The following is a 22532-nucleotide window of genomic DNA, read 5'->3' as shown; positions in this document are numbered from 1 at the left end:
TTTTTAGAGGTTCCTGTTTACACTGATGTTTCTCGGGTCCCTAAGAGGATTTCGGACATTGTTACTAAGGAGTGGGATAGACCAGGTATTCCGTTCGCTCCCCCTCCTATTTTTAAGAAGATGTTTCCCATATCCAACACCATGCGGGACTCGTGGCAGACGGTCCCTAAGGTGGAGGGACCTATTTCTACTCTGGCTAAGCGTACAACTATACCTATTGAAGACAGTTGTGCTTTCAAAGATCCTATGGATAAAAAATTAGAGGGTCTCCTAAAGAAAATTTTTGTTCATCAGGGTTTTCTTCTCCAGCCTATAGCGTGCATTGTTCCTGTAAGGAAAAAGAGAAAGTGGACTCTCTTGGAGGTGCGCAAACAGTGAAGTGGAGCTTGACCAAGGAATGATCGCAAAGTTGAAGAGATTCTTGAACCAGCCAAAACACACGGAAGCTGCCTTTTGGTTTGAGGCTCTGGAAGAGGCTCTTCAGGTGGAGACCCCATTAGATGATATTCTGGATAGAATTAGGGCTCTTAAGCTAGCTAATTCTTTCATTACAGACGCCGCTTTCCATCTGGCTAAATTAGCGGCTAAGAATTCAGGTTTTGCCATTTTAGCACATAGAGCGTTATGGCTTAAGTCCTGGTCGGCTGATGTGTCATCAAAATCTAAGCTTTTGACCATCCCTTTCAAGGGTAAGACCCTATTCGGGCCTGGACTGAAAGAGATCATTTCAGATATCACTGGAGGGAAGGGTCATGCCCTCCCTCAGGATAAGTCAAATAAGTTGAGGACCAAACAGAATAATTTTCGTTCCTTTCGAAACTTCAAGGGTGGTCCCACTCCCTCTTCCCCTGCTGCAAGGCAAGAGGGGAACTTTGCTCAAGCCAATCCAGTCTGGAGACCTAATCAGGCTTGGAACAAGGGTAAACAGGCCAAGAAGCCTGCTGCTGCCACCAAGACAGCATGAAGGGGTAGCCCCCGATCCGGGAGCGGATCTAGTAGGGGCAGACTCTCTCTCTTTGCTCAGGCTTGGGCAAGAGATGTTCAGGACTCCTGGGCGGTAGACATCGTAACCCAGGGGTATCTTCTAGATTTCAAAGATTCTCCTCCAAGGGGGAGATTCCATCTTTCTCAATTGTCTGTAAACCAGACAAAAAGAGAGGCGTTCTTACGCTGTGTAGAAGATCTACTTACCATGGGAGTGATCTGCCCTGTTCCAAGAACAGAACATTGGCAGGGGTTCTACTCCAATCTGTTTGTGGTTCCCAAAAAAGAGGGAACCTTCAGACCAATCCTAGATCTGAAGATCCTAAACCAATTCCTCAGAGTCCAATCCTTCAGGATGGAGACCATTCGGACTATTTTACCATTGATCCAGGAGGGTCAATATATGACCACCGTGGACTTAAAGGATGCGTATCTACACATTCATATCCACAAAGGTCATCATCAATTCCTCAGGTTTGCCTTTCTGGACAAGCATTACCAGTTTGTGGCTCTTCCCTTCGGGTTGGCCACGGCTCCAAGAATATTCACAAAGGTTCTAGGGTCCCTTCTGGCGGTTTTAAGGCCGAGGGGCATAGCAGTGGCGCCTTATCTAGACGACGTTCTAATTCAAGCGTCGACTTTCCAACTAGCCAAGTCTCACACGGACTTCGTGTTGGCCTTTCTAAGATCTCATGGGTGCAAGGTGAACGTAAAAAAGAGCTCTCTTTCCCCTCTCACAAGAGTTTCATTCCTAGGGACTCTGATAGACTCGGTGGACATGAAAATATTTCTGACAGAGGTCAGGAAATCAAAGATTCTAGCCACCTGCCGAGCTCTTCATTCCATTCCTCAGCCATCAGTGGCTCAGTGTATGGAGGTAATCGGACTAATGGTAGCAGCAATGGACATAGTTCCGTTTGCTCGTCTGCATCTCAGACCACTGAAACTTTGCATGCTCAAACAGTGGAATGGGGATTATGCAGATTTATCTCCTCAGATAAATCTGGACCAAGAGACCAGGGACTCTCTTCTTTGGTGGTTGTCACAGGATCATCTGTCCAAAGGAATGTGTTTCCGCAGGCCAGTGTGGGTCATAGTGACGACGGACGCCAGCCTATTGGGCTGGGTGCAGTCTGGAATTCCCTGAAAGCACAGGGTTTGTGGACTCAGGAGGAGGCTCTCCTCCCGATAAATATTCTAGAACTGAGAGCGATATTCAACGCGCTTCAGGCGTGGCCTCAGTTGGCGTCGGCCAGATTCATAAGATTCCAGTCGGACAATATCACGACTGTAGCATATATCAATCATCAGGGGGGAACAAAGAGTTCTCTAGCGATGATAGAGGTTACCAAGATAATTCAATGGGCAGAGACTCACTCTTGCTATCTATCAGCAATCTATATCCCAGGAGTGGAGAACTGGGAAGCGGATTTTATAAGTCGTCAGACTTTTCATCCAGGGGAGTGGGAACTCCATCCGGAGGTGTTTGCACAATTGATTCAGCAATGGGGCACACCAGAATTGGATCTGATGGCATCTCGTCAGAATGCCAAACTTCCTCATTACGGGTCCAGGTCAAGGGATCCTCAGGCAGTACTGATAGATGCTCTAGCAGTACCCTGGTCGTTCAACCTGGCTTATGTGTTTCCACCATTCCCTCTCCTTCCGCGTCTGATTGCCAGAATCAAACAGGAGAGAGCTTCGGTGATTTTGATAGCTCCTGCGTGGCCACGCAGGACTTGGTATGCATACCTGGTGGACATGTCATCTCTGCCACCATGGTCTCTGCCACTGAGACAGGACCTTCTGATTCAAGGTCCGTTCAAGCATCCAAATCTGATTTCTCTGCAATTGACTGCTTGGAGATTGAACGCTTGATTTTATCAAAGCAGGGTTTCTCTGAGTCAGTCATAGATACCTTAATTCAGGCTCGAAAGCCTGTCACCAGGAAAATCTATCATAACATATGGCGTAATATCTTTTTTGGTGCGAATCCTAAGGCTTCTCATGGAGTAAGATCAGGATTCCTAGGATTTTGTCTTTTCTCCAAGAGGGATTTTTAAGAAAGGATTGTCAGCTAGTTCCTTAAAAGGACAGATATCTGCTTTGTCTATTTTATTGCACAAGCGTCTGGCAGATGTTCCAGACATTGGGGCTTTTTGTCAGGCTTTAGTTAGAATCAAGCCTGTGTTTAAACCTGTTGCTCCGCCATAGAGTCTAAATTTAGTTCTTAAAGTTCTTCAGGGGGTTCCGTTTGAACCCATGCATTCCATAAATATTAGGCTTCTATCTTGGAAAGTTCTGTTTCTAGTTGCTATCTCTTCAGCTCGAAGAGTTTCTGAACTATCTGCATTACAATGTGATTCACCTTATCTTGTTTTCCATGCTGATAAGGTGGTTTTGGGTACCAAACCTGGGTTCCTCCCTAAGGTTGATACTAACAGGAATATCAATCAGGAAATTGTTGTTCCTTCTCTGTGTCCTAATCCTTCTTCTAAGAAGGAACGTCTGTTGCACAACTTGGATGCGGTTCGTGCTTTGAAGTTTTACTTGCAAGCAACCAAAGATTTTCATCAAACATCTTCTTTGTTTGTTGTCTATTCTGGAAAGCGTAGGGGTCAAAAGGCTACGGCTACCTCTCTTTCCTTTTGGCTGAAAAGCATCATCTGTTTGGCTTATGAGACTGCTGGACAGCAGCCTCCTGAAAGAATTACTGCTCACTCTACTAGAGCGGTGGCTTCCACATGGGCTTTTAAGAATGATGCTTCTGTTGAACAAATTTGTAAGGCTGCGACTTGGTCTTCGCTTCATACCTTTTCCAAATTTTACAAATTCAATACTTTTGCTTCTTCGGAGGCTATTTTTGGGAGGAAGGTTTTGCAAGCAGTGGTGCCTTCACTTTAGGTTCCTGTCTTGTCCCTCCCTTCATCCGTGTCCTAAAGCTTTGGTATTGGTATACCACAAGTAAGGATGAAACCGTGGACTCGGTACATCTTGCAAGAGAAAACAAAATTTATGCTTACCTGATAAATTTCTTTCTTTTGCGATGTACCGAGTCCACGGCCCGCCCTGTCTGTTCAAGACAGGTAGTATTTTTTATTGAAAACTTCAGTCACCTCTGCACCTTATAGTTTCTCCTTTTTCTTCCTTGGCCTTCGGTCGAATGACTGGGGGGTGGAGTTAAGGGGGGTGCTATATAGACAGCTCTGCTGTGGGTGCTCTCTTTGCCACTTCCTGTTGGGAAGGATAATATCCCACAAGTAAGGATGAAACCATGGACTCGGTACATCTCAAAAGAAAGAAATTTATCAGGTAAGCATAAATTTTGTTATTTAAAGAAATTTGACTAATAATAATTCTAATAAACTCTGCTTTAATAAATACCCCCTTAATTAATTGGGAAAAAAACATTTATGCCTAGATTACGAGTTTTGTCGGTAAAGACCCGCGGTGCTAACGAGCCATTTTTTTCCAGCGCACCCTTAAGACAACGCTGGTATTATGAGTTGTCTGAATGGCTGCGTTAGCCTCAGAATAGGGAGCGTTGAGCCAAATTTAGCTCCACTTCAACTCTCAATACCAGCGTTGCCTACGGTAGCGGTAAGCTGGAAAAACGTGCTCGTGCACGATTTCCCCATAGGAAACAATGGGGCTGAGCTGGCTGAAAAAAACCTAACACCTGCAAAAAAGCAGCGTTCAGCTCCTAACGCAGCCCCATTGTTTCCTATGGAGAAACACTTTCTAAGTCTACACCTAACACCCTAACATGAACCCCGAGTCTAAACACCCCTAACCTTACACTTATTAACCTCTAATCTGCCGCCCCGCTATGACACCTGCATAATATTATTAACCCCTAATCTACTGCTCCGGACACCGCCGCAACCTACATTATAGTTATGAACCCCTAATCTGCTGTCCCTAACATCGCCGACACCTATATTATATTTATTAACCCCTAATCTGTCCCCCCCCCCAACGTCGCCGCCACCTACCAACACTTATTAACCCCTAATCTGTCGACCGGACATCGCCGCCACTATAATAAATGTATTAACCCCTAAACCGCCGCACACTCCCGCCTCGCAAACACTATAATAAATTTTATTAACCCCTAATCTGCCCTCCCTAACATCGCCGCCACCTACATACAATTATTAACCCCTAATCTGCCACCCCCAACGTCGCCGCTACTATAATAAAGTTATTAACCCCTAAACCTAAGTATAAACCTAACCCTAACACCCCCCTAACTTAAATATAATTTAAATAAAACGAACTAAAATTACTATCATTAAATAAATTAATCCTATTTAAAACTAAATACTTACCTATAAAATAAACCCTAATATAGCTACAATATAACTAATAGTTACATTGTAGCTATTTTAGGATTTATTTTTATTTTACAGGCAACTTTGTATTTATTTTAACTAGGTACAATAGCTATTAAATAATTAATAAGTTAATAAAATAATTACAAAATTACCTGTAAAATAAATCCTAACCTAAGTTACAAATACACCTACCACTACACTATCAATAAATTAATTAAATAAATTAACTACAATTAGCTAAACTAAAATACAATTAAATAAATTAAACTATAGTACAAAAAACAAACACTAAATTACAAAAAATAAAAAAATATTACAAGAATTTTAATCTAATTACACCTAATCTAAACCCCCTAATAAAATAAAAAAGCCCCCCAAAATAATAAAATTCCCTACCCTATACTAAATTACAAAGTAATCAGCTCTTTTACCAGCCATTAAAAGGGCTTTTTGCTGGGCATTGCCCCAAAGTAATCAGCTCTTTTACCTGTAAAAAAAAATACAATCCCCCCCCAACATTACAACCCACCACCCACACACCCCTACTCTAAAACTCACCCGATCCCCCCTTAAAAAAACCTAACACTACCCCCCTGAAGATCACCCTACCTTGAGCCGTCTTCAGCCAGCCGGCCACTGATGGAACAGAAGTGGACATCTGCAGCGGCAGAAGTCTTGATCCGATCGGGGCAGAAGAGGTCCTCCAAGCGGCAGATGTCTTCATCCAAGCGGCATCTTCTATCTTCAATCAACTGGAGCGGAGCGGAGCCATCTTGAATCCAGCCGACTCGGAGCCATCCTCTTCTTCCGATGTCCTAAGTCTGAATGAAGGTTCCTTTAAATGACATCATCCAAGATGGCGTCCCTCGAATTCCGATTGGCTGATAGGATTCTATCAGCCAATCAGAATTAAGGTAGGAAAAATCCGATTGGCTGATGTAATCAGCCAATCGGATTGAAGTTCAATTTGATTGGCTGATTGGATCAGCCAATAGAATTGACCTCGCATTCTATTGGCTCATCCAATCAGCCAATCGGATTGAACTTCAATCCGATTGGCTGATTATATCAGCCAATCGGATTTTTCCTACCTTAATTCCTATTGGCTGATAGAATCCTATCAGCCAATTGGAATGCGAGGGACGCCATCTTGGATGACGTCATTTAAAGGAACCTTCATTCGGACTTAGGACATCAGAAGAAGAGGATTGCTCCTCGTCGGCTGGATTCAAGATGGCTCCGCTCCGGTTGATTGAAGATAGAAGATGCCGCTTGGATGAAGACATCTGCCGCTTGGAGGACCTCTTCTGCCCCGATTGGATCAAGACTTCTGCCGCTCCGGATATCCACTTCTGTTCCATCGGTGACCGGGGGGTAGTGTTATTTTTTTTTAAGGGGGGATCGGGTGGGTTTTAGAATAGGGGTGTGTGGGTGGTGGGTTGTAATGTTGGGGGGGTGATTGTATTTTTTTTTACAGGTAAAAGAGCTGATTACTTTGGGGCAATGCCCCGCAAAAAGCCCTTTTAAGGGCTGGTAAAAGAGCTGATTACTTTGTAATTTAGTATAGGGTAGGGAATTGTATTATTTTGGGTTTTTTTTTATTTTATTAGGGGGTTTAGATTAGGTGTAATTAGATTAAAATTATTGTAATATTTTTTTATTTTCTGTAATTTAGTGTTTGTTTTTTTCTGTATTATAGTTTAGTTTATTTAATTGTATTTTAGTTTAGATAATTGTAGCTAAATTATTTAATTAATTTATTGATAGTGTAGTGTTAAGTGTATTTGTAACTTAGGTTAGGATTTATTTTACAGGTAATTTTGTAATTATTTTAACTAGGTAGCTATTAAATAGTTATTAACTATTTAATAGCTATTGTACCTAGTTAAAATAAATACAAAGTTGCCTGTAAAATAAATATAAATCCTAAAATAGCTACAATGTAACTATTAGTTATATTGTAGCTATATTAGGGTTTATTTTATAGGTAAGTATTTATTTTTAAAAAGGAATAATTTATTTCATTATAGTAAATTAATTTCGTTTTATTTAAATTATATTTAACTTAGGGGGGTGTTAGGGTTAGACTTAGGTTTAGGGGTTAATAACTTTATTATAGTATCGGCGACGTTGGGGGTGGCAGATTAGGGGTTAATAATTGTATGTAGGTGGCGGCGATGTTAGGGAGGGCAGATTAGGGGTTAATAAAATTTATTATAGTGTTTGCGAGGCGGGAGTACGGCGGTTTAGGGGTTAATACATTTATTATAGTGGCGGCGATGTCCGGTTGGCAGATTAGGGGTTAATAAGTGTAGGTAGGTGGCGGCGACGTTGGGGGCGGCAGATTAGGGGGTAATAAATATAATATAGGTGTCAGAGATGTTAGGGGCAGCAGATTAGGGGTTCATAGGGATAATGTAGGTGGCGGCGATGTCCGGTCGGAAGATTAGGGGTTAAATAATTTTAGTAAAGGGTTTGCGATGTGGGGGGCCTCGGTTTAGGGGTTCATAGGTAGTTTATGGGTGTTAGTGTACTTTATAGCACTGTAGTTCCGGCTTTAGCCCATAAAGCTCTTAACTACTGACTTTTTTTGCGGTTGGAGTCTTGGCGGTAGAGGGTCTACCGCTCACTTCTTCCAAGACTCGTAATACCAGCGTTAGGCAAATCCCATAGAAAAGATAGGATACGCAATTGACGTAAGGGGATTTGCGGTAGCCTCGAGTCGCGGAAAAAAAGTGAGCGGTAGACCCTTTCCTGCCTGACTCGTAATACCAGCGTTAGATAAAAAGCAGCGTTAGGAGCCCTTAACGCTGCTTTTTAAGGCTAATGCAGAACTCGTAATCTAGCCATTAATCTTCAGACTTAAAATAATTTAAATGTGTCATCCTTTTTTAATTTAGAAAACTGCAATGTTTCAGTATCTATTTCTTTATATCTGTATTGCTGGATAGCATGTGGATTCTGATTTATGCTATTCTGGCATATATGCAAGTATTTGTTTTTGTAAAATTATTTTTGATTAATCTTTTGGGGTGTGTTTCCAAATGTTAACTGTATGGGGTAGATTTATGAACAAGACATGATTTGCTGTAGCGAATCTAGTCTGCTTGACCTTGCTAATGTCGACAGCATATGCTGTCGGCATTTAACATTGCACAAGCATTTCTAGTGAAATGTTTGTGCAATGCCGCCCCCTGCTCACTGGCGTCCAATCGGCCGTGAGCAGGGGCCATAAATCATCCCGATCGGATCAGAATGATTTCAGTTTTTTAGGTGATGGAGAAATTAAGAAGTCTTACGACTGCTGCTTCTTAACCTCCGTTTCAGGCAGACCTGAAACGATAAGACTCAGAAGCAGCATCAGGCCAAATATAAATAATTTGATTATTAGGGCTCCATTTATTAGGAGCCCTAATAATCAAATTATTTATATTTGGCCTGTTACTTAACCTATGTTAAAGGGACATGAAACCCAAAAAATTTATTTCATGATTCAGATAGAGAATACAATTTTAAATAACTTTCCAGTTTACTTCTATTATTTAATTTGCTTCCTTCTCTTGTTATCCTTTGCTGAAAGGTTTATCTAAGCAAGCTCAGGAGCAGCAGAGAACCTAGGGTCTGTGATTGGCTCGCCCATGAGTTCAGTTAGAAACCATTAGTGCATTGCTGCTTCTTCAACAAATGATACTAAGAGAATGAAACAAATGTGATAATAGAAGTAAATTAGAAAGTTGTTAAAAATTGTATTTTCTATCTGAATTAAGAGAGAAAAAAAAATTGGGTTTCATGTCCCTTTAACCCCTTAATGACCACAGCACTTTTCCATTTTCTGTCCATTTGGGACCAAGGCTATTTTTACATTTTTGCAGTGTTTGTGTTTAGCTGTAATTTTCCTCTTACTCTTTTACTGCACCCACACATATTATATACCGTTTTTCTCACCATTAAATGGACTTTCTAAAGATACCATTACTTTCATCATATCTTATCATTTACTATAAAAAAAATATAAAATATGAGGAAAAAATGGAAAAAACACACTTTTTCTAACTTTGTCCCCCAAAATCTGTTACACATCTACAACCACCAAAAAACACCCATGCTAAATAATTTCTAAATTTTGTCCAGAGTTTAGAAATACCCAATGTTTACATGTTCTTTGCTTTTTTTTGCAAGTTATAGGGCAATAAATATAAGTAGCACTTTGCTATTTCCAAACCACTTTTTTTCAAAATGAGCGCTAGTTACATTGGAACCCTGATATCTGTCAGGAATACCTGAATATCCCTTGACATGTATATATTTTTTTTTAGAAGACATCCCAAAGTATTGATCTAGGCCCATTTTGGTATATTTCATGCCACCATTTCACCACCAAATGCGATCAAATAAAAAAAATTGTTCACTTTTTCACAATTTTTTTCACAAACTTTAGGATTCTCACTGAAATTATTTACAAACAGCTTGTGCAATTATGGCATAAATGGTTGTAAATTTTTCTCTGGAATCCCCTTTGTTCAGAAATAGCAGACATATATGGCTTTGACGTTGCTTTTTGGTAATTAGAAGGCCGCTAAATGCCACTGCGCACCATGCGTGTATTATGCACAGCAGGGAAGGGGTTAATAAGGGAGCATGTAGGGAGCTTTTTGGGGTAATTTTAGCTTTAGTGTAGTAGACAACCCAAAGTATTGATCTAGGCCCATTTTGGTATATTTCATGCCACCATTTCACCGCCAAATGCGATCAAATAAAGAAAAAAGTTTAATTTTTTAAAAATTTTAGATTTCTCACTGAAATCATTTACAAACATTTTGTGCAATTATGGCACAAATGGTTGTAAATGCTTCTCTGGGGTCTCCTTTGTTCAAAAATAGCAGACATATATGGATTTGGTGTTGCTTTTTGGTAATTAGAAGGCCGCTAAATGCCACTGCGCACAACACGTGAATTATGCCCAGCAATGAAGGGGTTAATTAGGTAGCTTGTATGGAGTTTGCAGGGTTAATTTTAGCTTTAGTGTAGAGATCAGCTTCCCACCTGACACATCAGACCCCCTGATCCCTCCCAAAGAGCTCTCTTTCCTCCCCCACCCCAAAAATTGTCCCCGCCATCTTAAGTACTGGCAGAAAGTCTGCCAGTACTAAAATAAAAGGTATCCTTTTTTTATATATAGCATATTTACATATGCTGCTGTGTAAGATTCCCCCCCTTAGCCCCCAACCTCCCTGATCCCCCCCAAAACAGCTCTCTAACCCTCCCCCTCTGCCTTATTGGGGGCCATCTTGGGTACTGGCAGCTTTTTTTATTTTTGTTTTTTCTGCAGTGTAGCTTCCCCCCCCCCAAGACTAATCCCCCACCCCCTCCCAGATCCCTTTAATCAGGGATTTTATCCCTCCTTTCTCCCCATAATAAAAAAAACCGTTTCTGTAGTGTAAGTGGTTCCCACCCGCTCCCTCCCCGTGCACGCGCCCGCCCACCACCCCCGTGCACGCGCGCGCGCCCGTGCGCGCCCCGGCGATACCGCCCCCGATCCCGCCCCCCTCTCTGACCAAGAAGCCATCGATGGCCGCCCACCCACCTCCCACTTCAGCTCCCACCCACCAACGAATGCGGCCATCGATGTCCGGTGCAGAGAGGGCCACAGAGTGGCTCTCTCTGCACCGGAGGGGTAAAAAATGTTATTGCAGGATGCCTCAATATCGAGGCATCCTGCAATAACCGGAAAACAGCTGGAAGTGATCAGGATCGCTTCCAGCTGCTTTCCAAACCGAGGACGTGCAGGGTACGTCCTTGGTCGTTAAGTGACTTTTTTTAAAGGACGTACCCTGCACGTCCTCGGTCATTAAGGGGTTAAAGGGACACTGAACCCAAATGTTTTCTTTTGTGATTCAGATAGAGCATGCAATTTTAAGCAACTTTCTAATTTACTCCTATTATCAAATTCTCTTCATTCTCTTGGTATCTTTATTTGAAATGCAAGAATGTAAGTTTAGATGCCGGCCCATTTTTTGTGAACACACTCAGTTTAAAACTGTATAAATAACAAATACAAAGCGCCTTTGTAAAACATTCCAACATTACTTAATAGACCACAGACACTCAGGATCCATCATTTTCACATGTGATTTGTCAGCAGATGTTGCATAAATATATCATGTGCTTTCTCCAGCTTTCTTTATTATTAGGAATATTATATTTTGTTTTCTAAAAAAATTCTACTTGGGAGACAAGAAATAAAATGATAAAGTTTGGATCAGTCCATCAGGAGGTAAATGGATATTGGATAATAGCTTTATATGCTGACTAGTGTAGACTATATTCTACTGAAACATAAAATCCTATACAATTATGATGTCTGCTGCTCGTTCTTGATAGTCTTTTTCACTGATTCCCTACCCTTAAGTTATCTGAAAAAACTAATGCCTTGATGCTGATCATTGCTTAAAATGATTTTTGCAACTGATTGTCATAGACATCAAGGGCGCGATCCGATATAGATCGCAGTTTGCGGCGCAAGCGAGGGAACCCGCGTCGCCCGCAGTTTCAGCTCGCAACTCGAGCCATCCAATATGCGGCGCCGTCACTTGCTAAAGTGGCGCAAGTCTCACAAACCAGCGATGTCCAGAAATCTGCGTAAGTACAGATTTTTGGAGTCGCCAGTGACTTGCGCCACGTTAGAAACTGCCGGCGCCTACAAAACCTTACTAAAGTCTAAATCACCCGCACTGTCTAACACGCCTCCTAAACATAGCCCGACAAGTCTAACCCTCTATCCGCTATCCCCCCTCACTAGCCTAACAACAAAAAAAGTTATTAACCCCTAAACCGCCGCTCCCGTACCCCGCCGCAACCTAATAAAGTTATTAACCCCTAAACCGTCGCTCCCGTACCCCGCCGCCAGCTATATTAAATCTATAACCCCCTAAAGTGAGCCCCTAACACCGCCGCCATCTCTATTAAAATTATTAACCCCTAATGTAAGCCCCTTACACCGCCGCCATCTATATTAAAATTATTAACCCCTAATGTAAGCCCCTAACACCGCCGCCATCTCTATTAAAATGATTAACCCCTAATTTAATCTACCTACCCCGCCGCCAGCTATATTATCTATATTAACCCTAAGTATATTATAGTTAATATAGGTATTACATTATATATATTAACCCTAATTATATTAGGGTTAATATAGTTAATATAGTTACTATAGTATTTATATTAACTATATTAACTCTATCTAACCCTAACACCCCTAACTAAATTTATATTAAATTAATCTAATTCATTTATAAACTAAAATTTTCCTATTTAAATCTAAATACTTACCTATAAAATAAACCCTACGATAGCTACAATATAATTAATAATTACATTGTAGCTATGTTAGGGTTAATATTTATTTTACAGGTAAATTGTTAATTATTTTAACTAGGTATAATAGCTATTAAATAGTTATTAACTATTTAATATCTACCTAGTTAAAATAATTACCCAATTACCTGTAAAATAAATCCTAACCTAAGTTACAAATACACATACACTATTAATAAATTAAATAAACTACAAACATCTATCTAAAAATACAATTAAATTAACTAAACTAAATTACAAAAAAAAACAAACACTAAATTACAAAAAATAAAAAAAAGATTACAAGATTTTTAAGCTAATTACACCTATTCTAAGCCCCCTAATAAAATAATAAAGCCCCCCAAAATAAAAAAAATTCCCTGCCCTATTCTAAATTAAAAAAATTTCAAAGCTCTTTACCTTACCAGCCCTTAAAAGGGCCTTTTCTTCCTCCGGCGACGTCTTCCTCCAAGCGGCAGCAAAGTCTTCATCCTTCCGGCGGCATCTTCTTTAGTTTATGTAGATGGCGGCGGGGTCCGGGAGCGGCGGTTTAGGGGTTAATAACTTTATTAGGGATTTCGGGGGGGGGGGGGATCGCGGTTGACAGGTAGATAGACATTGCGCATGCGTTAGGTGTTAGGTTTATTTTCTAGTTAGTTTAGGGAGTTACGGGGCTCCAATAGTCAGCGTAAGGCTTCTTACGGCTGCTTTTTGTGGCGAGGTGAAAATGGAGTAAGTTTTCTCCATTTTCGCCACGTAAGTCCTTACGCTGCATATTGGATACCAAACTGCGCTGGTTTGGTATACCTGCCTATAGCCAAAAAAACTACGGGCGACGGCAGAAATATACGGGCGTAACTTCTAGGTTACGCCGTATATGTGATACCAAACCAGCGCAAATATTGGCGTCGCCGGCTTTTGCGGGCGACGATTTTTATCGGATCGACCCCCAAATTTGTACTATGGTGCTGCATTACTTCAAGACACATAAAGGAGCAATATTAAAAGGATCTTAAATAGTAGGGTACTTTTTCTTGCACAGAACTATGTGTTTATAACCTAGGGTTGCCACCTCAGCCATGTTTTCCTGAACACTTATGAGCTACACATGCTGCAGGGTGTGCAGAGGGGAACATGCACTGCGCCCTGGAAAGCACACGAATAGTGACCCTGGACAGCACTATTCATGTAATGTTTCTCCCTGCACACCCTGCAGCATGTGTAACTCATAAGTGTCCATGAAAACATGGCCGAGGTGGCAACCATAGTTTAATCTAGTTAACTTAAGTTTAACTCTGAATCAGCAGTGCACTGCCGATCTTAGCTGAACACAGCTCTACTAGTTGTGCATTGCTGCTCTGCTAGGGGCTAGATTACGAGTGGTCGCTAACTGCTGCGCATGAGCAATATTAGTTGAAGCGCACGTATTAGTTGAAAGTGAACACGTTTGCTTGAGCGCAATGGAATTTAACGCGTGTCTGGTTAGCGTAACTTCAGAGCTCTGGATAACTGTTACATGCGACAAGAAAGTTGCACAAAACACATCATAAATACATTTAACAGTACAGTTGCACTCATAATAACACTGTTTGATAAAAAAATATTTAAAAACATATATATATATATATATGTGCATTGGAGCCCTTTGCAATCAAGTAGCTGATAACATGAAAAATCATATTTATGTAATATTCATATTTAATAAAGTGTTTAACTGTGTATTTACTGTAAATATTTCACATGCCAATGTTCTTCACATAGGGGAAGTATTTTAAAATAGATATTCCTATATTTATTTGTATATATCTATATACCTCGTCAAGGTCCCTTCCAAAACCTGGGTCCCTAAAACAGCCACACAATGCAAGCTCTCAATCCAACAAACTGGGAACAAGTGAAGGGTGCACAGGCTTATGTAATCACCCTAGACATATACAAAACACGGGAGGGGACTGGGTACACATCCCATGACCCTGCAAAATAGATATATATTTTACCAAAAAACATCAGTTATATATAGAAATACGTGTTTAACAATAAATAGAACATATTCTGCTGTGTCAAGAACATTGGAATGTGAATTATTCTTAATTCATGTTAGGTTAGCTCACTCTGGTTAAACATCATTGGGGTGCACGCGAGTAAGATTAGTTTTTTCCAATTTTAGTGCTGCATTGAAGTCTGCAGGGGGAATATGTTAACGTGTTCACAATATTCAAAGTTGGACTTTTTGCTTATGTGGAATCATTTTACTTTCAACTTGTAATACGCCTGCTACCCGACTCACGCAAAAAGCTTATTTCTAGCAAAGTTAACGTGTGAGCGGGAGCGCTAATTTGAGCTCCTCTCGTAATCTAGCCACAAAATGGCAATGCTTCTAAAAGTTTGGAGCCCTTTAGCAATAAAATGTCCAGCTACAGAAGACCTTTACATCCTTAAAACTTGTAAGTCTACAGGGAAAATAGTAATGCATTTATTAAATGTTTCCCTTCAAATGAAAATCTGTGATTTCCACAGGCGAAAGTCCAGGACCATATTCAGGAGCCGAAAGCTAAAGATCTTATCCATATTATGATGACCACACTTCCAAAGGTGAGAAATATGGCGAAATGGGTTGCTAAATTTGCATACTGCACATTATATAATCGTTACCATTAAATCTTTCCATCTCCCTCTGCTGCAGGTCTTGTCCAATAGTCCCAGAAAGGATATCGCTTTTTCTGTGGTATCTCCTTTTCTTACTCAGAAAGCTTTGACAATGCTGAGCTATTATGTGACTGAGGAAGAAAGACGCGTGTGGGAAAGCCTAGGAGATGCCTGGATGAGGACAAGGTAACACACGGGTTATGTGTGAAACAATAGTCTGAGAAAGAACAATTTCCTCTAGCCATTTGTAATAATACCTATCCCCACATATGTTTACAAAGGATCAAGTCAACAACAAGAATAAACAAGCAGCAGCAATACTCTATATTTGCTTAAAAAATAATCCTAAACTCTAATGCAAATCTCATAATCCTTTAACGGAAAGTCTAGACCCAGTACTTATTCTTTATTACTTATTGTCACATACCATTCAAGAACTTGCAATGGGTTCCACATCGAAGAAGTGCATAAAACTTTGAAATAATGATAATTTGTTAGCTGCCAAAAAATGGCCGCCAAGCTCAGCTCACATCTTCTTCTTGTCCCGTTTGCTGTTTTCTTGTATGACAGTTTAGCAGAGCATGTTTAATATTTTTCAGTTAAAGGACCAGTAAATGCAGTAGATTTGCATAATCGACAAATGCATCATAACAAGACAATGCTACAGCGGATCATGTCCGTCCGACAAATGATAAATCGGCCCCTATGTCTGAACTTCCAATGAGTAGTAGATTTTTTTTCTAGTTATGTTATGTCTGTTTACACTCCTCATATATCATGTGACAGCCATCAGCCAATCACAAATGCATATACGTATATTATATGAATTATTGCACATGCTGAGTAGAAGCTGGGGACTCTATAAGTGTAAATATAAAAAGACTATGCACATTTTGTTACTGGAAGTAAATTGGAAAGTTGTTTAAAATTGCATGCTCTATATGAATCATGAAAGATTAATTTTGACTTGAGTGTTCCTTTAACTATTTCAAATTGCACACACACAAATCAGCATGTGCAAGTAAGAAAACGTATTTAAGTCAATCGTGACTAGAGAAACTTAACATACCAAAATATACATGCAATAAGTGGGCGGAGCTTGGTGGCCATTTTCCGCTCCTAACAAATAATGAATATTTAAAAGTTTCATGTATTTCTTACAAGCTTATAGTTGTGGGATTAGTTGCAGGATGCTGCTCAGGTATGTAACAATAAGTAATCAAAGTTATGTATTGGATCTAGACTGTCCCTTTAAGTGTAATATGCACTTTAAAAAAGTCCCATTAAATATCAGTAATAAGGTCAACAATAATGTCTTGTTAATTGGAAAAATAAAGTACTACATTATAATTAATAAAATCCTGTGTGCCTAGAAAAAAAAAGTGTGTACATATGGTAGAAATTTCTGAGTAGCTTTATTGACCCAGTTTAGGTTAAAAACTACATTGTCTCACTGCTTCAACAATAATACTATAATTCAAATGATAATCCATCTCATGTCTTCTGGTATCTCACCTCTTACCAGAATTTTTATTGTTTAAAAAAATATATAATCCCTTTATTACTCATTCCCCAGTTTTGCATAACCAACACACTTATATTAATATACTTTTTAACTCTGTGATAACCTTGTATCTAAGCCTCTACAGACTTCCCCCTTATTTCAGTTATTTTAAAAGATTTGCATTTTAGCCAATCAGTGCTCACTCCTAGGTAACACCATGGGCACCCATGAAATAACGCCCTCTAGTTGTGAGAAAATGTCAAAATGCATTCAGATAAGAGGCGACCTTCAAGGGCTAAGAAATTAGCATATGAGCCTACCTAGGTTTTGCTTTCAACTAAGAATACCAAGTGAACAAAGCAAAATTGATGATAAAAGTAAATTGAAAATTTGTTTAAAATTACATGCCCTATCTGAATCATGAAAGTTTATTTTTTTACCACAATTCAGTGTAATTTTACCCCTACTTGTGTGGGCACAAATCTTTAGGGGGCGGCATTGCACCAGCAGTTTTATTAATAAATTGACCCCATTAACTCTACATGGTCTGAAAGCAGAAAGACATTTCTCAATTATTATAGTAGAAGAACATTTTTAAATAGATGCAGTACTTTACAAACTTAAATGCTATTGTATACTTTTGATCCTACTGAAGTTTTTAAGAACTTTCTAATGCATTATATTAGTATTTATAGTATATATATATATATATATATATATATATATATATATATATATATATATACAATCCTTTTTTCAGGAATTCAAAAATCAAAAAAATCAAATATTTTGAAATCCAAACTATTTAAAAACGTTTACCAGTCCCAAACAGTTTGAATAAATGTTTTTGTACTATATTGCAAAATATGTTTTAGACTTTAGAACATTTACTTGTTTAGGGCTAGATTACAAGTGGAGCACAATTAATAATCAGCCATCACAAGTGGCTGGTTATTGTTACCGTGAGCTTGCGGTATCAATTAGAGCTTATAAAATTAACCAGAGATTAGATCTCTGGTTAATTTTATAAATGTGCCCCAAATGCCCCCAAAACTAGAGTGTAGTGTATTTTATTAAAAAATAAAAATTGTAGAATTTTAATAAAAAAATTTAATGAAATACTGCACCAGGCAGTTTTTTGGGGGGTAGAGATTCACAGGTGTGGGGTGTTAGATAAAAAAAAACGGCACTGTGTGTTCCCAGTAAATATATATGTATATGATTATATATATATATATATCTGTGTTAATATGTGTATATACGCATATAAACACATAAATATATATGTATATAAGCATTTACAAATATATTTGCAATTTGCTGCTATTGCTGCGTGACTTACCCACTTCATTGCGCTTTTGGTTCTGTGCCGTGTATGACTTAATTAGAACGAGGCTCCCATTGGAGCCTATGGAAGCGCGCTCTCAAGATCGCGTTCACATTGCTGTCAACTTTTAATACCAGCACACATTAGCGTGTGCTGGTATTTCTCGGTGGAGCACAAATATCACTTTCACGAAAATGATATTTAGCGCTCCACTTATAATCTGGCCCTTATTGTTTTAATAAATGTATTGCAAATATTTCTAAGTGTAATTTGCCTTAAAGGGACAGTCAAATCCAAAATAAACTTTCATGATTCAAATAGGGCATGACATTTTAAACAACTTTCCAATTTACTTTTATCACCAATTTTGCTTTGTTCTCTTAGTATTCTTAGTTGAAAGCTAAACCTAGGTAGGCTCATATGCTAATTTCTTAGATCTTGATGGCCACCTCTAATCTGAATGCATTTTGACAGTTTGTCACCACTAGAGGGCGTTAGTTCATGTGTGTCATATAGATAACATTGAGCTCAGGCACATAACGTTACCTAGTAGTTAGCACTGATTGGCTAAAATACAAGTCTGTCAAAAGAACTGAAATAAGGGGGCAGTTTGCAGAGGCTTAGATACAAGGTAATTACAGAGGTAAAACCGTGTATTATTATAACTGTGTTGGTTATGCAAAACTGGGGAATGGTTAATAAAGGGATTATCTATTTTCTTAAACAACAAAAATTCTGGTGTTGACTGTCGTATTAAATATGAAGTTATGATAAGGTTGAATGTTTAAGAGAGTTTATGTATTAGATATTATGAGTGTATTCGATAATGTATAACTTTTTGGTGAAAAATAAAAATAATTTAGACTATATAATATTTTAATATTTAGCTCATACAGAAGACTTTTTTTCTGCTCTCCATAGCAACTGAAGGAACACAATGACACATAAGTCACATGACTGAGAGAGGAGCAGACTAATTAGCTGAACAACTGTGTTATAAAGGACGCTGGGTGGCAGTTACTCGGTTAAATACTTTCTATAAGCTGGTTTTACAAAGTATTATAGTGAGTAAAATATAAAGGCCAGTAACCTTTGTAAAATAGTAGTAATAACAGGCATTTACATTAAAGACTATGGAGATGTTTTATGTCACCACTAGTTTACACCATTTACAACAGCAATGGAGACTAGGCCAAGGTTTGCAAAAAAAAGTAATCAGAGGTGACTAAGTTACACCTTTGTTTTTTTCTAGGCACACAGACATCTAGTGCTCTTGCAAATGTTTAACATGTTTGCAAAACTGCTGCCATATAGGGTTTCAGAAATGGGCAGGCTTCTAAGCATGAGTATCTGCTTTTAACAAAAGATACAAAGAGAAAAAATTTAAATTGATAAAAGAAAGTAATGTATTAGCGGGTACATTTCTGTGCTGTGGGTAAAATAAGAGGGTGAATTAAACTGCCAGCATAAATTGTGATGAACAAGGTAAATTTGTATACAAGAAGTATAACTGATGTCGAGAAATAAAAGAATGCATAATAGAAGGGGACATCTAGTGGGCTTCAGAGGTTGACATGATTGTAACATTGTGATTCAAGCGATTAAATTACATTTTTTTTTTGGTAATATAGAAATCATTATAATTAGTTCATGAAGGTTGTATGCATACAGTAAGAAATGATATGTCAATCCCTTTATAAGCCCAACATTCTGTGATATTTCCAATATCATTGCCATTTGTATTGACAGACAGTTTCCTACAGTGTATGATGTATGCAGAGAATGTAAAGCGTGACAGAAGTTACAGAATGAAAATTTGACAAGTACATGGACCTCGCTATCCTTTGAACCTACTCCAAAAACTTTTTCACTTCTCTTTCCCTAGAGCTGACTGGCCCAATGGGAAGAACTTACCCTCATATATACCCATTTTTTCTGATGGATGGATCCCCCCTGAGATTTCATCAAACAGTTACCCAGTTCAGGTATGCAAATAAGTAATAGGTTTGTTACAAAATTTATTTTTGTATTAAAATGTATCCATAAAGTTATTAAAAATATCAATGGTGGAGGGCGGAGCTTGGCCGCACAGGGAAATGGCCGCATAGTACTTTAGCTCCTAGGCCCCACTTCCCGGGCAACATAAAAATAGCTACACGGCTGCACTAAATAATGCCCCAAGGCTATCTGAACAAACGGAGGAAGCATCGCAGAGAGTAATAAGCAGCCGGACCCGTGCGCGTCTATTCTCCAGCACAGATCACGGCACCCACGTGGCGCCCCGCAATTATTCAGAGAGGCATCGGAACGGGAGACCCGGCGGCTCAGCCAAATAGCAAGAGGTAAGGGGAAACCCTGAGGCGGAGGGATGATCAGCATATGATCTGCGGCTGGGCAGAGTGTAAAACGACCGCATGGTCCCTGCACAATACACAATATAAGCACACCGGAACGGCCATATTTAGCTGCAGCAGGCATATAAGCAGCACAGAGCAAAGGACTAGCCTGATAAGGGCAGCTACAAGGTGGGACTCTACATTAAGGAGACTAGGGTTGGGGGCACAGCACTAGTCAGAGAAGGCAAAGAAGGGGTACAAGAGTCAAGCTGCAGGGGCAGAGAAGAAAGTGAACCTGTTTAACTATAAACTCTTGTACATAAAATTAACACTGGACATAATTAGAGGCCTCTGGAAGTAAATTGCACCTCATCCTACGTGCCCCTTGCTCTGAGGATAACACATACAGTTTCAAAAAGCAACTGTAAGTCATTAGCCTGTAGGAGGGAGGCATAAAGAAAAGAGAAAGGAAAAAAAAAAAAAATTTATTTTTTTTATTACTGTCTGTTCCACGTGGGCACATACAACTTGCAGCCAGACTCTCATATACTACTTCAAATAACTTAGACAGACACCTGCATATAGCAGATCTATACTTTACCCATCACAAGGCTAGCGGATATGCCCGTCCGCAATCAGCACAAGCCAGGAAAAAATAATAAGACTAAGCCAATACACCAATATCTAAAAGCCCAGGCAACGACAACCTCCCCCATGGAGATGGAAGCAATAACAACACAAGAGAATATAACTCCGCAAAAGCCACCATCAGACAAAAACACCAACTTACTAACCAAGGATGACCTTAAAACCTTATGTACAAAGGAGGACATAAAGGAAATTATAGGTGAAGTCAAGGGATGGTACGGTGAGCTTAAAAGAGACTTAACTAAAGTAGCAAACAGAGTCTCTGTGTTAGAAGACAACCACAACACCACGGACAAAGATATACAACATATTTCAAGAATAGCCTATGAGCAGGAGGACGCTATTCACCATCTATTAGAAAGGGTTGAAGATTTGGACAATAGAGGCAGGCGCAACAACCTCCGCATTAGGGGGATCCCTGAAACCATACTACAAAATGCAATAGAGGGTTGCCTCCAAGACCTGTTTCGTACCCTTAAAGGCACGAGTGAATCCCCTGACATATGTATAGAAAGAGCTCATAGAGCTCTGAGGGCGAAACCTCCTCCTAAAGCCCCACCAAGAGACATAATTATAAAACTATTGAACCACAAAGACCGGGAGGAGATACTGCGACATGCCAGATTAAAACAGAAGTTTACCCATGCAGGGAACCACATACAAATTTTTGCAGATCTTTGCCCAGCGACCTTGCAAAAAAGAAGGGACCTTCACTTCATAACTTCCACCCTAAGAGAACATAACATTCCATACAGATGGGGTTTTCCTGTGAGCATCATCGCCTCTAAAGATAACAACACTGCTATCTACAAAACCCTGGATGACCTCCCACGCTTCAATAAGACTCTGCAGCTTAATATCAAGCACCCAGAAGAAGAAGATGGATTACAACTAAGAGGAAAAGATCACTTGGCCGGGACTGGCAACATAACAACACAAAATGATCGCTCGCTGTCAAGCTCCCCACCAGGGGTGCACTCAGCAAGCACAGAGAACTCTGGACAGTGAACTAATTTTCATTTGAACTATCTATATGCAGCAGTCGTAGCAGCTTAAGGTCGTATGTCTTACTTCTTATTTAAAATGTTTTGCCAGTTGCCTGGGGGTGGGGATACTACCCTCGGTTGGTATTTGTTTCAACACATTTGTATTGCTAATTGATGTGTAAGTTGTTCTCAGGAATAGCCTGAGAATTTATTGTTATTTTTAATCGCATTAAGAAACTGCACATTGTTCATTGTTTTGTGACACAGACCAAATAAGGAAGTACAATACCATACACGAGATACACACAAGACACTGAGACTAGAGGGACGTGTCGCAGTAGAGAGGCACAATACGAACTCACCAACACAACTCAGGACACGCTCTGTAATTACCTTAGTTATATCCTG

General features: G+C 39.6%; 1 protein-coding gene across 1 annotated transcript in view; it reads left to right on the top strand.

Annotated features, from left to right (window-relative positions):
* The window catches only part of EPS8L3 (EPS8 like 3), a 289801-nt gene that overhangs the window by 221075 nt on the left and 46194 nt on the right, over positions 1-22532 (top strand). Inside the window, exons 11-13 of the mRNA XM_053706779.1 lie at positions 15195-15269; positions 15361-15509; positions 20040-20139. Of these exons, the coding sequence (XP_053562754.1) occupies positions 15195-15269; positions 15361-15509; positions 20040-20139 (324 nt within the window). The remainder of the gene's footprint in view (positions 1-15194; positions 15270-15360; positions 15510-20039; positions 20140-22532) is intronic.

Source organism: Bombina bombina, chromosome 3, assembly GCF_027579735.1.
Source record: "Bombina bombina isolate aBomBom1 chromosome 3, aBomBom1.pri, whole genome shotgun sequence".
NCBI classification, from domain to species: Eukaryota; Metazoa; Chordata; class Amphibia; order Anura; family Bombinatoridae; genus Bombina; species Bombina bombina.
The sequence above is the reverse complement of the archived record's forward strand: the minus strand, read 5'-3'. Positions and strand labels throughout refer to the sequence as shown.